General features: G+C 38.8%; 1 protein-coding gene across 2 annotated transcripts in view; it reads left to right on the forward strand.

Annotated features, from left to right (window-relative positions):
* Positions 1 to 20,376, forward strand: part of LSAMP (limbic system associated membrane protein) — a 640,478-nt gene that overhangs the window by 404,008 nt on the left and 216,094 nt on the right. For both annotated transcript variants that reach the window (XM_082460093.1, XM_082460092.1), the window contains exon 3: positions 18,780 to 18,905. In XM_082460093.1, the coding sequence (XP_082316219.1) occupies positions 18,780 to 18,905 (126 nt within the window). The remainder of the gene's footprint in view (positions 1 to 18,779; positions 18,906 to 20,376) is intronic.

The raw sequence follows: 20,376 nt of genomic DNA on the forward strand, positions 1-20,376 counted from the left end.
CAGATCTTATTTTCTATTCAGAGTCTCACATTTTCAGCATGTCCCCCTCACTATTATCCTAAAATTCTCCCTGGTTGGCCTTAAAAATAACTCCTGTACTAGAAATATATTCAGTGAAATTCTTTTATGTTTTTCTTATGAAGAAATGATTATATAATCATGAGGCCTGCAGAATGCCAAATATAGAACAATTTCACTACAGGAAAGCTGAGGATATATCCTCCTATGTCAGAAACCTTATTTTTTCTGATAAAGTATGATTTTGTATTTAAGTAAGGGAAACTAATCCAGAGGTCCCTGAGTCCTTGCACTGATTATGTAACACAGTTTCCTTAAATTATTCCTGAGGCATTGTCCACCTCCTCTAGTGGGGGGGGAGGAAAAAGAAAAAAAAAAAAAAGAACACAACCCTGCAGGTTCAAAAGATACCAAGACAGAGGGAAAGCCAAAAATATAACCCAGGACTCATGTATTTCCAGACAGCTGTGCTATTTACTAGCAAGCATATGCAAATAGAGAGAAACTTGGTTATAATACCTGGAGTACGAAATAAGCATTTTTAGTACAATATTTCCTCAGGCAATTTCTAGAAATATCTGGTACTGTTTCATTATCTCTATAGTTGTGAACAGAGGTTGTGACTCCCTTAATGGGAAATACCATTTTGCTAATGTAAATAACTATTCCTTTATACTATCGTTGCTTAGATTTTTATAAAATACTTTTTTTCACACTGTGCATCGTATATGAAATTATAAAATTCAAACTTGAGAATACCAAATATCTAGGATTTCTGACTTATAGATGAAGGATCTGGAAGCAGGCACCTCCAGGTTCTTAACACCAGAGACTTATAATCAGAGATAGGTGCGCAGGTAGAAAACTCCTGATAGGTGGCAAGAAAAAGTAAGGCACAGAATTAGGGAAAGACTACCATTTCTGGCTCATCCCTGTGGCCTCCATACCACAGAGCAGAGGAGAGGTTCCTACACCTCTTACAGGCAATAGCCAGTGTCAGGCAGGAGGCAACATTTGGTCATAAAATAAAAAAGAAGTGGATGAGTAGACTGGAAGATCAATTGTGCAGTCATTAGCAATGGCCAATCAAAGTCTTCACTGAATGAAGAAGAGGCTTTTCACTCAACAGTCATCAGCATGAAATAGGAGGGACCTCGAGAGAACATCATATCCAGTTTCCAACTTTAGGCCAGTCCACTTCTAAATAGTAGTTGTATACTTTGCTCTTCTCAATGATGGTTTATTTTAAATGATTATTATTGGAGTATAATTGCTTTACAATGGTGTGTCAGTTTCTGCTGCACAATGAAGCAAATCAGCTATATGTATGCATATATCCCCTCCCTCTTGAACCTCCCTCCCACCCCCCCATCCCACCCATCTAGGTCATCAGAGAGCACTGAGTTTGATCAGAGTAATTAATGTTAGCTGCCACAGCAGATAGTGTTGAACTCTTGAGTCTTCTTTCTTGATCATGAAGTCCAACCCAGGTCTGGAAGCCCCCTGCTACATAGCAGCTACATCCCCAAAGTTGCCATTGACAGGAAGGGGCTGGAGTGACACACGCTTTTTTAAAGGGCCAGGGCCCAGATGTGGCTTACCTCACCTTCCTCAACATTTTATTGGCCAGACTCCAGTTGTATGGTCCAACCACAGGAGGCTGGAAAGTGCGGAGAGGCACGTAGATACTTGCTGAGCACTAAGAACCTCCCCTCACAACTCCCAAGGACATAGTGGAATGAACTGGGAAGAGCGTTCTGAAGAGGTCTGAACATGGTGAGCACACACATTCATCCCTCGAGGAAGCAGATGGACTAAGGGATGAAGTCCATGATGCCCTGACAGCGTACAAACACACCTGATGTAAGAAATGCCTGCGCAGACGGCTAGCTTAGAAGCCAGAGATTAAATGTTAACGTGTTCCTGGCTTTGGTTTTGCATTGTGATGTGGAGAATGTGTGGCATTTGAAATATGTTAGTGAAGGACGTTAAATAGAAGGGTAATAAATGGGTGTGCGCTGGGAGATACACACATCCATGTTAAGTGTCTCTCTCTCATTTTCCCACTGCCTTTTCCTTCCCTTGACTAACTGTTATCATTTTAATGGAGCGACGTGAAGTTCCCTTCAGTGTAGTGTAAGTGAAATGTTCCTATTCCTCCCATTAGGACCTATAAACTAAGGTGTACTTTGAGTCGAACGGTTTAGCGTCTGGTTGAATGAGAGAGGAAGGTTATAAAGTTTTTAATGTGTGAATGCTAGATTCGGGTGCCAGAAATAGCCAGAGCATAGAACATTTACACATGTGAATGTCCTAGTCCCTAACGATGCTATCAGCCACCAGCACAGCAGATTTCTGTTTGGTTGATAATTTTTCTTCTTTACAGTGTTTTAAGACACTTCTAAAAACATTTATAATAATTTACTCTACTTTGTAATTCGATTTAGTGATTAGAATCTTGCTCACTTACAGAGTTGTTTCCCTTTAAATGAATGGCACCAGCTGGCTGATAGCTGAAACCTGATCTGACTCCCAAAGCCATCAGAGGAACCAGCATAAGGCAAAGCATAATGTGTTGTGGAGCTTCGTGAAAAGTGGCTGAGGGAGGTGTCTGACATTCTGATATATGTCTTTGTATATATATACATATGTATGTTAACTATGATGGAGAAGATTTTCTTTTAAACTTAAACCTTAGCTACTCTGGGCATACATTCAATTTATAGGACATGGAAAGAGGCAATATTATGTTCTCTCATATAGCCTCTAATCATTAGAGGAAGGACAAATAGCTGAAAATGTGCAGTTTGGACTTGAGCCTCTTGGGCTATTTTACCATCAAGAGAAATATGATGGCCGTATAATTAGCGGAAGGAAGCAATGGCAAAAGTCTGAGAGAGCAAAGTAATCACAAGTGGCCTTGAGTATTAACTGTTTCCATGTAATTTTACACATGGCATTGAAGATGCAGTAAGTTATTTGTTTCACTCCCTTAACATACAGTTAATGTGAAGCCCTATCAGGCTAGGCACTGTGCTCTCATGCTGGTGTGACAGGTATGAGTGAGTCTGAGTCATGGAAATCAAAGATCGTCAATGGCCAAAGACTCTCAGGACCAAGTCACTTTCCAGATGAGGTTAAGTGACTTGGCTGAGGCCAGAGGAAGGATGGGTAGAATAACAGACAGAGGGAGCACTTGCCCTTTCCCTGTGGATTGAACAGGGAAAGATGTGGGCTGAAACTCAAGAATAATTCTGGTGGCCAAGAAGCCTGGTTCTCAGTCCATCTGGAGCTGTTTGGAATTGACAAAAAACACAAGAATCCTTCTCACTGCTACAGCACGTCTCTGCCTTGTGAGGTCTGTGGCTTGTGGAGAACAAAGCAGCTACCATATCAGCTGCCTTAAGACAGTCAAATGCAAGTAGACAAGAGGACAGGCTGGGCCAACGTGAATCCAGTTGCATGACCACCTTTTCCCAATTCCTGCTCCACAACCTGCCTCGTTTGCTTGTGACAGACATAGGATGGACAGAGACCATGAGCCTGCTCACTTTTCCCCTCTGATACTCATACTTTCCATAGTCTCTATAGAAACTCTAATGCAGTTCCATAGGGTTTAGGCCTAGGCCCTGTGGACAAGATGTTACCCCTGCTGGCCACCAGGACAATACCAAATACAGAGCTGATGCAGAGCCAAGCAGGAGAGATTCTTCCTGCTCCCCTCATGGAAGTACTGCTGATTCTCACCTGTCCTCAGTCACATCTGCATCAACTTGTCCCCTGACTCTGCCCTATTTTCCCAGCAGTCAGTTTTTCTCAATATGAAACCAGAGTTTCACTCACAGTTAAAACCATCTCTTGGGGCTTCCCTGATGGCGCAGTGGTTAAGAATCCGCCTGCCAATGCAGGAGACACGGATTCGAGCCCTGGTCCAGGAAGATCCCACATGCCGCTGGAGCAGCTAAGCCCGTGCGCCACAACTACTGAGCCTGTGCTCTGGAGCCCACGTGCCACAACTACTGAGCCCGCGCGCCACAACTACTGAAGCCTGTGTGCCTAGAGCGCATGCTCCGCAACAAAAGAAGCCACCTCAATGAGAGGCCTGCACACCACACCAAAGAGTAGCCCCCGCTCGCCACAACTAGAGAAAGCCCCCGTGCAGCAAGGAAGACCCGCCTCAGCCAATACATACATACATATATACATAAATAAATAAAATTTATTTAAAAAAAAACATCTCTTGTTAGGAGACAGGGTCAGTGGACACTTCATGTTGTATAAGCACAAGCATTGTGAGATGGAGACAAACACAGTCGTGGAGGGTCACACTGCCTCAGAAAGCATTTGCCAGAGTGCTCTGGCCTCACAGCATGTTACCAATAGACTGCTTTTTGCAGGAATTGATCAGCTCTCCTAAACATGGGTGTTGTGCATGTTTATGTGTGAGACTGGGAGCCAGGTGGGGGAGATTTTGATAGGCAGTGTTTGTGTCCTTAGGACATGGAGGTTTGAATAAAACATCATGGTAGGGTACAGAAGCAAGAGAAGAGAAATCTTTGACATTTTCTCCATAACATGCCTAGGGCTCTGAACAAACAGGGGGGGACCTGAGGCGTCTTCATGTCTAACTTCACATTTAGCTCAAGATTAATGAGACTCACCCCGTTCAGAATTCATTTGTAGAAGCAGGGACAGAACCTTTCCTTCTCACCGCCACCGCCATGCCCGCCTCTTGAGTTTTAAGAAGAGGAGAGAGAGAGAAGAGAAATCCCATTTGCAACAGCCAAACTGAGGGAGAGGAAATGTGATACAGACAGTATATAAGGCATGTGAGGATGGCTCTAGTTTCCACGGTAGAATCGTTCAAGTTTTTCAAATTACAGATGTGAATATTATCAGCATTATTAAAAAATACCTTAAAAATCAGAAAGCCAAATACTTAACTATAGCACATTAATTGAGTTGAAGAATGCAGAGAAAAACAAACTAAAGTAAACCAACTTCCAGAGTCTCTATACAGTCAGTGGCATTTCTGTCACTGTACTCAGGACATCTACCTACCTATCCAAGTTATCCTGCCTCTACTTGTGCCTGGTTATCGTGGCAACTGTTGAATTCAATCGACATGGCAGCATCTCCCATTTTAGCAGTAGATAATCTAGTCTGTGATACGTCAAGGTCTTCTGGATCTTCTTAACACAATCGGAAGAGCCGGTGATAAATTTAGTACTTTCCCTTTCTAGCTTTGGGACCTTGACCAAGAAAATGAACCTTATTGAGATTCAAGCTCAATAATTATCCAACCAATACATAGGTGGGAAGTGGTGGTAGTAAAGATGGTCAGACTAGCACACAGGGATAGGTTTTGGATCAAATAAGGCGAGGTATATACCACTGTTTTACAAATTGTGTAATATAATACTACCTAAGATATTATTATTATTAATTATCTTTATTATTCTTATTATCTCTCCTTACTTTTCTTCTTGCTTGTATCTTCTTTCATTATTTGATGTGCATTTGCCCTTCCAACAGAGGGCAAACAAAGATAAAATGGAGATCTAACTCATACTCAGCAACTTGAGGTTTCGTTTTTTATGTTTTTTCCCCACCACAAATGCTGCACACCTATTTACCTCTCTGGAATTTTCAAAACTGCTTATAATTGCAGAAAGTATTCTATTTCTCCTCGCTACATTTAACACTCGCAACAATTACTGTGTTTTCCACCATCGTATATAATTTTTGAAAAATTATAATGGGCATGAATGTATTAATTCACAATAGTAACTCTGTTTAGAAGTAAATAATGTGAATGTTCCACGTTCTGTTTGTAATGGTTTATGGTAAGCATTGAACAGGGGCAATGCAAAGAAAGAAATTCTAAAAACCTCCTGTCAAACCTATTCTTTGTCTAGTCTAGCTTCTGGGCCCTTGAGCGGTGGCAGGAAACAACTGTTATTATTTTCATTGTATCCTAGGCATGCTTTAGTTCACCCTAGTTGGTTTCTATTAGAATCTACCTCCTTCCCTACATGCAAAGAACACTGTATGCCTTAAGCAACTAAAAACATAGAATTTAAGCTAGTAATATGGGCATGAAATCATTAAGTGCAAGGAATTCTTACAAGCACTATAGTTACCTCTGTGTATTTCTGACAAAATGCAATGAACAGTAAGTTATTTTGAAATATTCTGAGTAGTTGTGTGATAAGCTCATACTGGCACTTCTGTTGAAACAATAAAAACTGGCTGATCTAGGTCATAATTGTCATTGTTTTACCCCTCCTCACCTCTGCCCATGCACTGCACAGTGCATTTATGTGGCATCGGCTCTTGATAAATGTTGTTGGTTTGTATTTTTCTTAAGCAGAATAGATGGCAGGTTGGTCTCTGAACCCTTTATATTTCTATTCCCTGATCACTTACAGCTCCTTTCTCTCTGATTTTAAAATCCTCTCTGCTTTTGGTATAAGGACTTGTTTATGATATTCCCTTAATAGCTAAAGAATTCATCCATGGGATACAGGCAATGTTTTTCTCACATTTAATTTTTTAAGAGAAATAATGGAACACAGAAAACAAAAACTGATGGCCCATAAAGTATTTTGTAGCTTTTAAGGATATGTCATGGTTTAGGGCTAAATCTTACAGGCTTTTTATGGAGTAAGAAGTGGGTTTTTAGTAGATGCCAGGAATACTGCCTGAATTTTCACCTGTTCTAAGAATTAAACCGAACATCTCCCTTTAACATAGAAAATATGTCTATTTGAGTGCAAGGTGGGGTAAAGACACACTCTTCTTTTCTCTTACAAAATCTCAAGGTGCCATTCTCAGACCTTGGAAACGACCCAGTTGCTATTTGCCACCTACCCTAGGTAGCCTGATATTTTTTTTATAAATGTATTTATTTATCTATCTATCTATCTATCTATCTATCTATCTATCTATTTATTTATTTTTGGCTGTGTTGGTTCTTTGTTGCTGCTCGCAGGCTTTCTCTAGTTGCAGCAAGCAGGGGCTACTCTTCGTTGAGGTGTGCAGACTTCTCATTGCAGTGCTTCTCTTGTTGCGGAGCACGGGCTCTAGGCGCATGGGCTTCAGTAGTTGTGGCTCGAGGGCTTCAGAATGTGGCTCGTGGGCTCTAGAGCGCAGGCTCAGTAGTTGTGGCGCACGGGCTTAGTTGCTCCGCAGCATGTGGGATCTTCCCGGACCAGGGCTCGAACCCGTGTCCCCTGCACTGGCAGGCGGACTCTTAACCACTGCGCCACCAGGGAAGTCCAGCCTGATATTTGTGAGCTTCCCTCTGCTTAATACCCCCATTGCTGCCAAATAACAAAACCATCTGCTCTGGTTGGACAGCATCTAAAGACGAATCTGTAAGTACCAGGAACAAGAAAGCGATTTGGCCTAGGTAAAGGGGAGATGGCAGATTCATTCCTTCCATCTATAGGTTAAGTCAGCTTCTGGATGTTTTCCCAGATTAGTAAAAACAAATATCCAAACAGCTGGAATAAGGGTCTGGGAACAGGAGATTTTGGAGAAGCTGCTGACTTGCTGTCAAGTGCAGCCTCAGCGAACAGAGTCGGGATAGTTCCATTCGCTCTTATTTAGCAAGGCAATGACCCGTACATGGGAACAGTCATTTGATGCCCCACAGAGTATACCTATTGCCGAATCAGCAATAGTCGACACCCTTAGCTGGGCATGAATGCAAATGCTGGTGTCTGAACGATTTGTCCCCTTTTAAAACCAGCCCGCACCCTTAGACTCCAGGGTAATTCTGAACATTTAATAAATACAGAAAAATTCCAGTTTAATATACTTTCTTTTTATGTAGACTAGGGAATTCAACCAGATACAGATATGCATGCCACACATGTGTCACCCTAAGTACACATCCACCACTGAGAGGTGTGTAAGTGAGCTTGTAACATTTCCTTGTCCCATGGCTACTGTGTTTGAGTTATTTAGAGCAGGCTGACCCATATTAACCCTCCCTTTTGACAGTGCCTACCGTCTGGATGAGTCTGTAGGGACTGTTTTGGTATAAATCTGACTACCTAGAACAGTGTCAGGAATTCATAGGGCCGCTTGAGAATGTTATATAGCATAGGGTTCAAAGGCCCAGAAGAGTGTGTCTTACCCAGCTTTGGCCAACACAGTCAAATGCCAGCTACATCTCAGAGGACTCTGGTGAGTGAAGCTTCAGGCACTTTCAGTTGCATGTTCAGTTCAGAAACTGCTCCTGTCTGATTAAAAAAGGATTAAGAGAGGATGGCTTTTTCTTGACTGCCCATTGTTTTAATACGTCATTTTCATGAACTTCCTTACTGCAATTTCCCTGACTTTACCACATTACCAGTCATATGGCACTTGGCATTGCTTTGTTTTGTACATACATTTTATCTTTTTCTCTAAATTGTTAGCATATTATTCCTCTTTCTTTAAGTTACTTTGTTCATCATTTGCTGCATGCATAAGTGCAGCATTTGTAATCATTCCTGGCAGAGATATTTGCATAACCGATGCTCATAATGAGTTTCCCCTAACTTCAACTTCATCTGACACTCAAAGAATCTATAGTTTCCATATTTTCCAACTCACCCATGAAATTTGTATCTAAAAGGAATCATGTTCCTGTGGAGTGCTCCTTTTCAGATACATACTTTGGAGGCTGATGTTTCTTGCTTTATAAATGGATCCTAATAGGAGTGGGAGCTAGTACTAGTGGAAAAGAAATTATCATTGCTAGTTTTTTTATTCTACTGCAAGATCTAAGGCTTCAGAAACTCAAATTACAGACAAAAAACACCTGGCAACAACTGTTGTGTACAAGACATTACAAATTATGTAAGGGTGACAAAATTTTATTTGGAGTGCTTTTTCTTTTTTTTTTTATTTATGCACTTATTTTTTATTGAAGTATAGTTGATTTACAATGTTGTGTTAGTTTCAGGTGTACAGCACAGTGATTCAGAGATATATATCTGTATATGTATATATACACATACATATATATATATATATCTATATATATCTCCTTTTTCAGATTTTTTTCCCTTGTAGGTTACTACAAAATATTGAGTAGAGTTCCCTATGCTATACTGTAGGTCCTTGTTGGTTATCTATTTTATATATAGTAGTGTTTATATGTTAATCCCAACCTTCTAATTGACCCTCCCCCACTTAGAGTGCTTTTTCTTGGGAACCCAAGAGTTAAGCTTCTAAAAATTCGGGGAAAACTTATTTTACTTATGGTTGTATACTCTCATATCTTTATGTCACTTTTTGTTGTAGGTATAAAGTGCCTAGACATTAACTGAAGGGTTGACATATTGACATAACTCTGCCAATTAGCAGATAAGAACTGAGTGCATGTCTTTGGGGTGAGTTATTGTTAATACCAGTATTAATGATTGATTATGAATTGTAATAATTACCTACACCTTTTGGCAATAATGGTGCCTGCAAAACTATAATTAGAATACCATTAGCCATAGAAATGTATAAATTCTTTTATCATGTTATCTTTTTTTTTTTTTTAATTTTAAAAAAATTTTATTTATTTATTTATTTTGGCTGCACCGGGGCTTAGATGCGGCACACGGGATCTTTAGTTGCAGCATGTGGGCTTCTTAGTTGCGGCATGAATGTGGGATCTAGTTCCCTAACCAGGGATTGAACCCAGGCCCCCTGCATTGGAGGCACGGAGTCTCACCCACTGGACCACCAGGGAAGTCCCATCATGTTATCTTAGGAGTTAAGCCAACATTGTTTTTTTTAAGCTAGTTTTAGCATGTAATAAATAATGGCTACACTATAGAACCTCTTTCAGTTTATAGAACAAGTTCATGTGCATTATCATATTTGACCCTAATAGCAATCCTATAACATTGCCTAATATCAATTTTGCACATTACTTCCAGTTACCAGATGAGGAAATGAAGACTCAAACAGATTTAAATAATAACATCATTAATTTGTTCATTTAGGCATTCAAAATGTGTTAAGTACCTGCAATGTACCTGATGATGAGGATTCAAAAGCCAGTATCAGAGAACATGTGATTGCCTGTGAGGTAGTGGCAGGGCAGGGCCAAAGTCCCCTGGCTCTCAGTCTAGCTCACTGCGCTACATTTTCCCATGCCGTCATCATCCTAGAAACTACCACACCATGCAGCAAATCATGCTTCAGTGGCATTTTCAGAGGCAAATGCCAGGCTGGATGGACGTTTGAGGTTTCACAAGATGGCATTTATGTGTTATATTGTGTATTTTTATTCTTATTGTTGAATTCTCAGACTGTGCTTGTTAAAGCCAAGTGCTGTTCAGAAAACATCCTGTAGATTTCTGAACCCAACTCTTACGCATACATGACATACTGTTCCATAGTCTGTTCCATATGCAAAAGATAGGGCTTAAGTTTGTCTAGCCTTACTAAAGAAAGGTTAGAAATTAGGAAGTTGACAGTGTTGTGTTTTTAACACCCCCTCACCACCATACACACAGTAGTACATACCCCTTGCCCCAACTTTAAATGAACAATAACTGAGACCAATTTGTTGCTAATTTGTACCATTAGGAATGACACTTTGAATTGAATACAATAACCACTAATTATCTGAGGTTAGGGAAATAAGCCAACTGACCACTTTTCTCCCCTACTCTGGAACTGATTATTTTCTTTCTGTAGACTGGCCAGTTAGGGACCAAGGATAAAGGCATTAAAACATTCACAGCTAGAATTAGATGGCCTTGCAAACCAACAATTATTTTTAAAGCAATGTGTACTGATAGATCAGAACCAATGGTAGCCATGCAACTAAGTTGGTTTTGTGGGAGTCCAACAAGTACCTAAGCAGAGATGACAACAATTTTCCCTCTATGAAAAGGCCCCTTTTCAAATTTTCGCCTTATTATGACTGCTTCTCAATTTGCAATAATTAGGATTCTTTGGTTTAAGCAACAGAAATTGACTGGCTAATTTTATGTAAGAAGGGGATGATACATTGGAAGAATATGGACTAGCTCACAGAACCAAAGGAAAAGCAGAAAAATCTTGCCAAGGAAAACTCAAAATCATATATCTCTAGGGATGCAAGTTGCAGGCACTAGTGAAAAATAATAGTCTTTTCAGGTGGTTGCCCTTTCATAATATGTATTAGCTAACTATTGCTGATAAATAAACCAGTCCAAAATTCATGGGCATAAAACAATAATAGCTACTCTTTATTTCTCACAAATGTACAGGTCAGCACACTTCTAGGCTGGGCCTCACTATGGGTGACTGTGCTCCTGAGGTTGTCAGATTCATCAATTAAAAATATAGGATACCCAGTTAAATTTGAATTTTAGATAATAAATAATTTTTAGTATAAATATGTCCCATGTAATATTTGGAACATACTTATACTAAAAATAAATACTTGTTGTTTATCTGAAATTTGTATTTGAATGAGTACCTTGTATTTTATCTGGCAATCCTATTTGCCATTTGCCATCCTCCTTCTCCTGGGACCAAAAGGCTCAGTTCAGCATGTGCTTTTCATGGTGATGGCAGAGGCAGAAGACCAAATGAGTCCAATTGTTTCAGCACTTGTCAAGGCTCTGCTCATATTACCTATACTGATATCCTTGGCCAAAACAGGTGACATGGTCCAGGAATGTAAAAATGTGTACCACCCACTATAGGAGGGCATAGGCATGGTAAAGGATGTGGAACAGGGAAGAGTGGAAAACTGGAGCCATTAACACAGTCAATCAACTTCTACCTCTTTTAAACTATTTCTTATAGAAACCAAGTTCTAGGGAGGGAGAGTCTGAAATGCCCAACTTAGGTAATTTTCTTTGGCTAAGGAAAACAGGTCACCTGATTGACAATCCCAACAAACCAGTGGCAGTGGGATGAGAGGTAGTTCTCCAAACGAAAAGTAGGGTGTCTTAGCAGAAGAAGAAGGCATGGATTTGGGCAGATTAAACACTCCACTATGTCCCTGACTTTGCCTGCATTTCCACTTTCGGTCATACACAAGAGATGTTAGTTTCATACAAAAGAGAAGAAGGAATAAGTTTGAACCTGGAGAACTGTACAAAAATGTACAGGCAGCTCTGAGTCCACAAAAAACAAGGCAGACCCTGGAGATCTGGTAGAGGCAGTGGGTAAGAAAATTACAAAAAGAGTGAGAAAGGACAATAAAATCATGGGTGCCAGAGCCAGATTGGTTGTGTCATAATCTTACTTAATGCTGCTTCATTGCACAGCTGAAGGAATTCATGTATCCAAGTGCAACTAGATGTTAGCATTATTTTAGAAACTGCCATTCACTTGTACTGAATAAAAGGAAAAAAAAAACATGCATTTCTTTAACATTGAACATATGTGAATTTCAATGAAAAAATATTACCTATTTAATAATTCAGATGTTAAAATTAGAAGTGTTGGGTGTGGCATATTAATTTTACATTTATTTTTTTACAATGGAAACCCTGAGGATTACTTTGAATAATGAATTTTGCTAATGTCCTGAAAGAAGGGTATCTAAATTATGTTTTTCACTCAGCATTTTAGGAGGTATTATTCTAATAAACAATTAATTTTGGAACTGGCAACACCTAATAACAGTGTGGTGTCCAAAAGATTAGTGACTTATATTTTCAAATATTTTGATAAATCACTTGGCATGGTAAGTAAGGTTTATATTTATGTTTCCCAGAAAATATTGCTCTGGCCAAATGGGTAGCACTATATAGGGTAATTCTGAAAACCAAAATGACGTATACATTTTATATTATTTAGCAAATGGTATTGGGGAAATTGACTAAAAAAATGGGGAAAAATTTAGTTACAGTTCACACCATAAATAAATCCCATATGATGTAAAGAGTTCAATTTTTAAAAAATGAAACAGACCATTAAAAGAAAAATAAAAGAAATAGAGATAAGCATTTAACTGATCTTATGTTACAAAAAGACCTAATATACCCAGAAGCAATAGAAGAAATCACGAAAGAAAGATAAACAAAAAAATTAAGACTTCTGGCTTCCCTGGTGGTCCAGTGGTTAGGACTCCGTGCTTCCATTGCAAGGGGGCATGGGTTTGATCCCTGGTCAAGGAACTGAGATTCCCGCATGCTGCACCGCGTGGCCAAAAAAAAAAGACATCTACAAAACAAATATGGTCATAAAATTAAGAATAAATTGGGGAAATTGTAAATAACAAACGGTCAATTCCTTATGGTATAAGGAGCTGTCATTAGTTGGTAAGAAAAACAAAATAATCCAGACAAATTGGAGAAGTCACTGAAACTGATAGGTTGAAAACATTAAATAAATGGTTCATGGCATAAAATTTAGGAAAATATAATAAATCACATTAATATCCTTTGAGTAAAAATTGTTAGGAAATACTCCAGAAAGAGAAAACCAAAACAAACAAGCAAACAAAAACTACCCAGAGTACTGTGATGACCCAAGAATTGAACATAAATCAACATTACAGTGATTTTGATAAACAACTTATGTTTGCTGATGCAAATAAGGTTATCATGTTAAACAGTATTTCCTAAGTAGTCATCCTTACTGAGAATTAAAATAGAGTAAAAAATACTATTTGGAACCACTTTTGCAAAAGTGAGTGTAATATAGAGGAAGAGTTAAGTTTGGGAAATCTGTAAGCCTTTGGTTTTGGTACTAGCTCTATAATTCCTTAGCTAATGTGATTTTTATCCATTTTATCCCTTATGTCCACATCTGTAAAATGGCAGTAATTATAATAAAAATACTTTTTACTTCCCAGAATCTTTATAAAAAATTTATGAGTAACAGAACAAAAACTTTGATTTGCCTCTTTAATATTATGTTATCAGTGATGGTATAAATGTAGACTGTATGAATTACTATAGGAAACTAGGAAGGAACTATTAAACCATTAAACAAAAAAAAGTTACATGTATTTGTATACATACATGCAAATATATATATATACATGTATATATGACTCGTGATAGAAAAGAAAAAAAGAAGTTAAAACCCTGAAAAGTCTGTAATTGAGGAAGTTGGACACCAAGTTCATCTTGGTTTCTAAAATATATGAACATTTTTCTGCCCCATGATCAGTTTTTTTTTTTTTTATTGAGTCAAAGTTGTTAGTGAAATAGAGGACTAGATGGGTAACTAAAGAAATATTGATAAAAGTGTTTTACTGGTTCAGAATAAAAGCTTGCTCCTTTCTGACAAAAATTTAATGAAATGACTTTTTTGAGCTCAGAAAAGAGTTGGGGAGAAAAATTTCATTCATTTCTTTTTTCAAACACACTGAGCACCTACCCTATTCCAAGTACCATGCTCTGTAAGATTCAGTGGTCAAGAAAACAAAGGCCTTCCTGTCTGCCTCTTTCAGTTTAGTGACAGGCATAGGTAAATAATCCAGCAATTATGGTTCAGTGCTGTGTGGAGAAATACAGGGTACAGTGTGAGAACACAGGAGGGGCACCCAATATGGAATCAGGAGTGGGGTTGGGGGTAGGTGGGGAATGACAGGACAGTCTTCCTGGAAAAAGTGAGAAAACAAGCTGACAAGTTGAGACCTGAAGGAGGAAATGGAATAGTCACATGAAGAGTTGAAAGAAGACATTCCATGGAGAAAAAAATAGAATGTTAAATGCCTGGGAGTAAACAAAGATAGTATATTACAGGAATCAAAAGTTGATCTGACTGGATGATGCAACGCAAAGGGAATAGGAAATAAGGCAGGAGAGAGAAGCAGGAGCTAACCACGAATGACCTATTAAGCCATATTAAGAAGTTTTTATTTTGAGGGCAATGAGATTAATCAGAGGATACTATACTCATATTTGCAATTTAGGGGGAAAATTCTGATTGCAGTATGGTGAATGAATGACAGTGAGCTTGGAGAGAAGAAGACTAGAGGCAAAGAAACTAGTTGTGATGCTTTTGCAGTAATTCAGGCAAAAAAAAAAAGAAATGTTGATGGTTGGAACAAGGCTAGTAGGAACAGGAATTGAGAGTGATAAATGAATCTGAGAGATATTTAAAAGTCATAAGCCGTAGAATTTGGGGATCCATTTTATATGGGGGCAGTAAAGGAGAGAGAGCAGTCGAGGGAGATAAACTTCTTTTTTGGTTTGGGCAACTGTTTTCATGGTGACACCATTACTAAGAAAGTGATCACAAGATTACAGGTTCTCTGTGGGAAGGAAGATGATGACCCCTGAGTATGTTGAATCCTGGATTTCTGTGAGACATTCGATGGAGACGTAGAATAGTTGGTTCATTGAAAGTGCAGATATAAAGGTCATGTGAAAAATATGGGCTGAAGTTACTGATTTGGGAGTCATCAATAGCATGACATTAGCTTCTGAAGCTGAAGAGTAGATGAGTAGTGAGTGATCACAGTGAATAATATTTAAAAAGAAGACAGTGATCAAACCTTCAGATGTTTAAGGCATGGGACAAGATAAGCCCAAAAGTTAAACTTGGAAGGTTGGCCAGAAGGGTAAGAGGAAAAGCAGTTGAGTTTGTGACATAGAAACTAAGGAAAGGCAGAATGAGATTCCGGTCAACAAAGTCAACTACTTCAGTGAAAAATAGGAATAATAACAAAAATTTTCGTTGGACCTGAAAACAGTATGGTTCAAAGGAATTGGTGAGCCTCTTGAGAGCAGTTTCTTTGGAGGTTAATGAGAGAATCCAGATTGCACTGAAGGTTGGAGTGTGAATGGGAAATGAAGACATGGTATAGAACAATTCCTTCAAGAAATTTGGAGCTAGAGAAGTTAAAAGTAAATAAGAAGGTAAGATGGGATTTGGGGAGGGATTTCTTTCTAGAGCAAAAAGGCTACATCATATATAAATGCTTATGGCAAGAAGCTGATACAAAGTACAATAAAGTAGGAAGATAAATGATGGAGTGAAACTACTGGTTAGTGACCCAGAGGAAGGTGGGATACAATGTCAACATGATTGCATTTCTAAGTGTTCAACACAAACACTTTCTGTATCTCCAGTATCTGAGATCCAGGACCTGAGCATATTGTCCTTAATTAGGAGAAAGAATATAGTTTGGTGGCCTGTAGCTAATTATTCTAGATTTTATTCCCAATTTTATCACCACCTGTCTATGTAACATTGAGCAAGAGACCTTACTTGTGTGCCATGTAAAATCAAAGTCCTTAGTACATATATATTCCTCCTATAAAGGAGAGGTAATATGAGTAAATTTTATCATAGATAATAACTCTCTAGGACCTTGGCCATTGGAGATTTTTTTCTATTTTGTAAATTTACATGTTTATATATTAGGGATATGGACTCTTTCCCCCTCCACTTTTTTTTTTTTTTTTTTTGAATCAGACCACATCTGTGTTTCTTTTCTCTACTCTATATCCTGTCTTGGAATTCAGAATAAACTTTGAATTGAGTGACGTGAGCTTTTACAATTACTATATAGCTTACTGTTACAGGTCTTAGGTTGTTGAGGAAGGTACCTAGGATGTCTAAGTCTTGTTATCAAACACCATCATAGGTTGTATTGTAGGTGTTTTTGGACATGTTGAGAACCATGGCTTACTCGACTGGGAATTAAAAACTGTGACTATTAAACAGTAGAACAATTGTACATTCAGGAGCTCTGGGTTCTAAGCCTAGCCATATTTCGTGATGGGATCACCCTTGATAAGCCATTTTTCCACTCTGTGCCTCATATTCTTCCCTATTAAATGGATATAACCTTTCAGGTCCTCATTGTAAAAGTCTGGGAGAGGGCTTCCCTGTTGGCTCAGTAGTTGAGAGTCCGCCTGCCAATGCAGGGGACACGGGTTCGAACCCTGGTCTGGGAAGATCCCACATGCCGCGGAGCAACTGGGCCCGTGAGCCACAACTACTGAGCCTGCGCGTCTGGAGCCTGTGCTCCGCAACAAGAGAGACCGCGATAGTGAGAGGCCCGCGCACCGCGATGAGGAGTGGCCCCCGCTTGCCGAAACTAGAGAAAGCCCTCGCACAGAAACGAAGACCCAACACAGCCATAAAAAAAAAAAAAAAAAAAAAAAAAAAGTCTGGGAGAGTATATTGTAAGTCAGTGTATGAATACGAGAAAACTACTCTGAACCCAAAGGGGAAACAGAAACTCTACCAATAGAAGTTGCTAAGTGACAGGAATCCACTACATTCTATTTCTGCCATTGGGTTTGATTTGGAATCACTGGTTCCTACCCAGAGGCCATATCAGATGTCACTGTGAGAAGAATGCCAAGGTCAAGAGGATCCTCCTCCCACTTCCTCCTTGTGACACTCAGGCCTGGTCAGTTGCCCAGGTACCATCAATAACTGCTAACAGGGATCTGCAGGGATAATACAGTTGTCAGGCAGCTGCCTCTACAAGCAGAAAATGTTCCTGTTTTATTTGTCATTGCACAGAGTCTCTAATGGGCAGGAAGAGTGAGAAAAAAATAAGAGTTTTTTTTATTATTGAACTACTTCATGCTCTCTTGTCTTCCTCCCTCCCCTGACACATAGTTTTTCAGAGACAGCATAAGCAACAAAGAGTTAAAAAAAAAAAAAAAAAGGGAAAATCACAGTCAAAGCATAAACTCTGCAATTTGTAATCAGTGCATAACCTCTGTGATGAAATTTGTAAGTAATTCACTTTCCACTTAAGCCCACCCATGTGAGATCTTATGTTGCCACCCAGAACACTAATGAAGGAAGTCAGACGGCAGTGCAGCTAGCCCTTGGGGACTCATTTCTCATATCACCGAGAAGTAACTTCTGTCATTTTTGGCCATCTGGTAGCCTGGATTGTGAAGATGAAGATGCATTCAAGTAGGGCTTAAGAGCTTGGGCCCTGGAGTCTTTTTAGATTCAAATCTGTTTTCTGTTTCTCGCCTAGCCTATAACTATAACTTAGTTTTCCACCCATAAATAAAATCCTCATAAGGTATTATTTCCTTATTATAAGGAGTTATTGAGATAATACAGTACTTATAAAGTAATCTACATAAGATCTTATGTATAGTAAATGCTTAAAGTTAGCTATTATTAAAGTGTTAGTAGTAGTGGTGGTAATAGTATTAGGAGTAACAGTAGTATTTTTATAAAGTCTACCTGTCTGTGACATAGGCCTTATTAATTCCATTTTTAAGCTCTAAGGTACATCATCAGGCCTGTCACACACCAAGATGATATTTAGAGGTTTTCTCTTGTAGTGATTAACCAAGGGTTTCCTTTTGTGGCTAGATTATAAGCAACAAGGTATTACTGCATCTTTATGACACAACTCTGCAATCCGACATTAAATAGCACTGCTTTTCCTTTCCTGACATTTGGAGTAAATAATGGGCTATAATCATTTTATACACATAAGAACATAAATGTAGGCAATATTTAGTGATAAGAACATTTATTCTTAATGTGTATAAGTGTGCATGTTCTCTAATAACCAAATAAGGTCCATTGTAATCAGAAAAGAGCTAAGACATTTTCATTAGTTACTCTGCATACTTCCTACAGCACTTGACTGTAGTGGAGAGATTCTCACCTTATAGCAAGAACCACGCTTTTCATCTGCTCACTAAGTCTGTAAGGATGTCCAAAAGCACCCAGGCTTCTTAATACAAAAATTCCAATGGTTTAAGTCAGAAAAGCACTTCGCTTGAATTTGCCACTTCCTGTTGCATAGACCAGTACTGGAAACCTGCTTTTACTGACATGCTTACATATTCTGTTTGCTTTTGTCTTTACAGTTCCACCAAAGATCTCCAACATTTCCTCGGATGTCACTGTGAATGAGGGCAGCAACGTGACCCTGGTCTGCATGGCCAATGGCCGTCCTGAACCTGTTATCACCTGGAGACACCTTACACCAACTGGTAAGCAATCTTCCAGTCCCCCAGATGTCACACACTGTTTAGAATATCCTCATGCTTCTGTGATTCCGTTGGATCCAAAAGGCAAGCATGTATATTGTTATTAAAACACGATTACAGTAGTGACATAGGACTTGTTTAGGGTCATCTCTGGTCTTGGCTAATGTATCCATCTCTATAAAGTCTACAACCATAGGGGGAAAATATATGTATATTTTTTGATGATTTATATATGATATATTTCATTATCAATAGAACACTTCCTCAAGGCAACAAATATAGAAGCATTAACTGCATTAAATGACTTAGTATTATGTCTGAAATATATGCCAGGTTGGTGCCTGAATGTCTTGGGGCAATATTTTGTATGGATTACATTTCCATAGCTCTTTGTATGTTTTTTTGTTCTGCTTTGCTTTTAAATATAGTTTCCTTATATGTAGCACCTTGTGATGAAATCTTTCAGGAATAATACAGAATTGTTTGTGACTTCTAATATCCTATCCTTAGCATCTGGCTCTGTGGAGGGGCGCCAGGCATGGACTAAACTTCATGAGCTCATTATGGATCCCCAGCTATGGATGCGAATTCAGTAAAAGTCAGAAAATCATTTCTCAGGAACGTCTTCTGCATTCTCCCCTCCTCCTCCCACTACTGTCACTATAACTGGGTTCTGAGGTTCTGCTGCTTTTTGAGCTTGGGTTAAATACTTACCAAATTATTTAGTATTAACTGCATGCATCCTCCCCTACTCGACAGATGAAATTTTCTTATATGCAAAACCATGCCTTTGCGAATGACACAGTATTTGTAGAATGGGGCCTGCTATTTAGTTTTTCCAGAAAGAGGAACTATGGATCAATTATTCTTATAAAATGTCGTTTATTTTGGTAGGTAACCCCCAACATTTAACTGATTTATATCTGATATTCTTTTAAAGTTTTCGCATATAAAATCTAGAGATCTAGTTTATAACATATTAATTCTGAAATGAACACCATGAAAAATTGTTGTGCAAAGCTAGATAGGCAATGGGAGCTATCCCGAGATACTTCTAAAAGGCCAGGCCAGGGTAGTGTTTGGTTGTAGCATCTTTAAATATTTTGTATTTTGTGGTGTGAGAATATGGGCCTCCCTTTCGTATTAGCCCTCAAATTAATTTATCAGGTGAAGTTTGGACTAACCTATGGAATGGTCTTTTACTTAGGCAGCTATTCTTATTAGAGGCTTCTATTTTCTCAAGACAATGTCACTCAAAACCCATTCTATTATTAATGCATACAGCTTGTCATTTATTGATAATATATAAAAGCAATAAATGAGGCACTTATTTGGGGGATCAACCTCAAACTCATAGCCTCTCATTCCCATCTTAAACCTCACATGGAAAAAAATACATATGCAGGCTTATCTGAAGTGTGAATATCAGATAATATATTATCTGGATATCATATACATTTCCCCTGGATTAAAT

The sequence above is a fragment of the Balaenoptera physalus genome (assembly GCF_965194825.1).
Source record: "Balaenoptera physalus genome assembly, chromosome: 4".
NCBI lineage: Eukaryota > Metazoa > Chordata > Mammalia > Artiodactyla > Balaenopteridae > Balaenoptera > Balaenoptera physalus.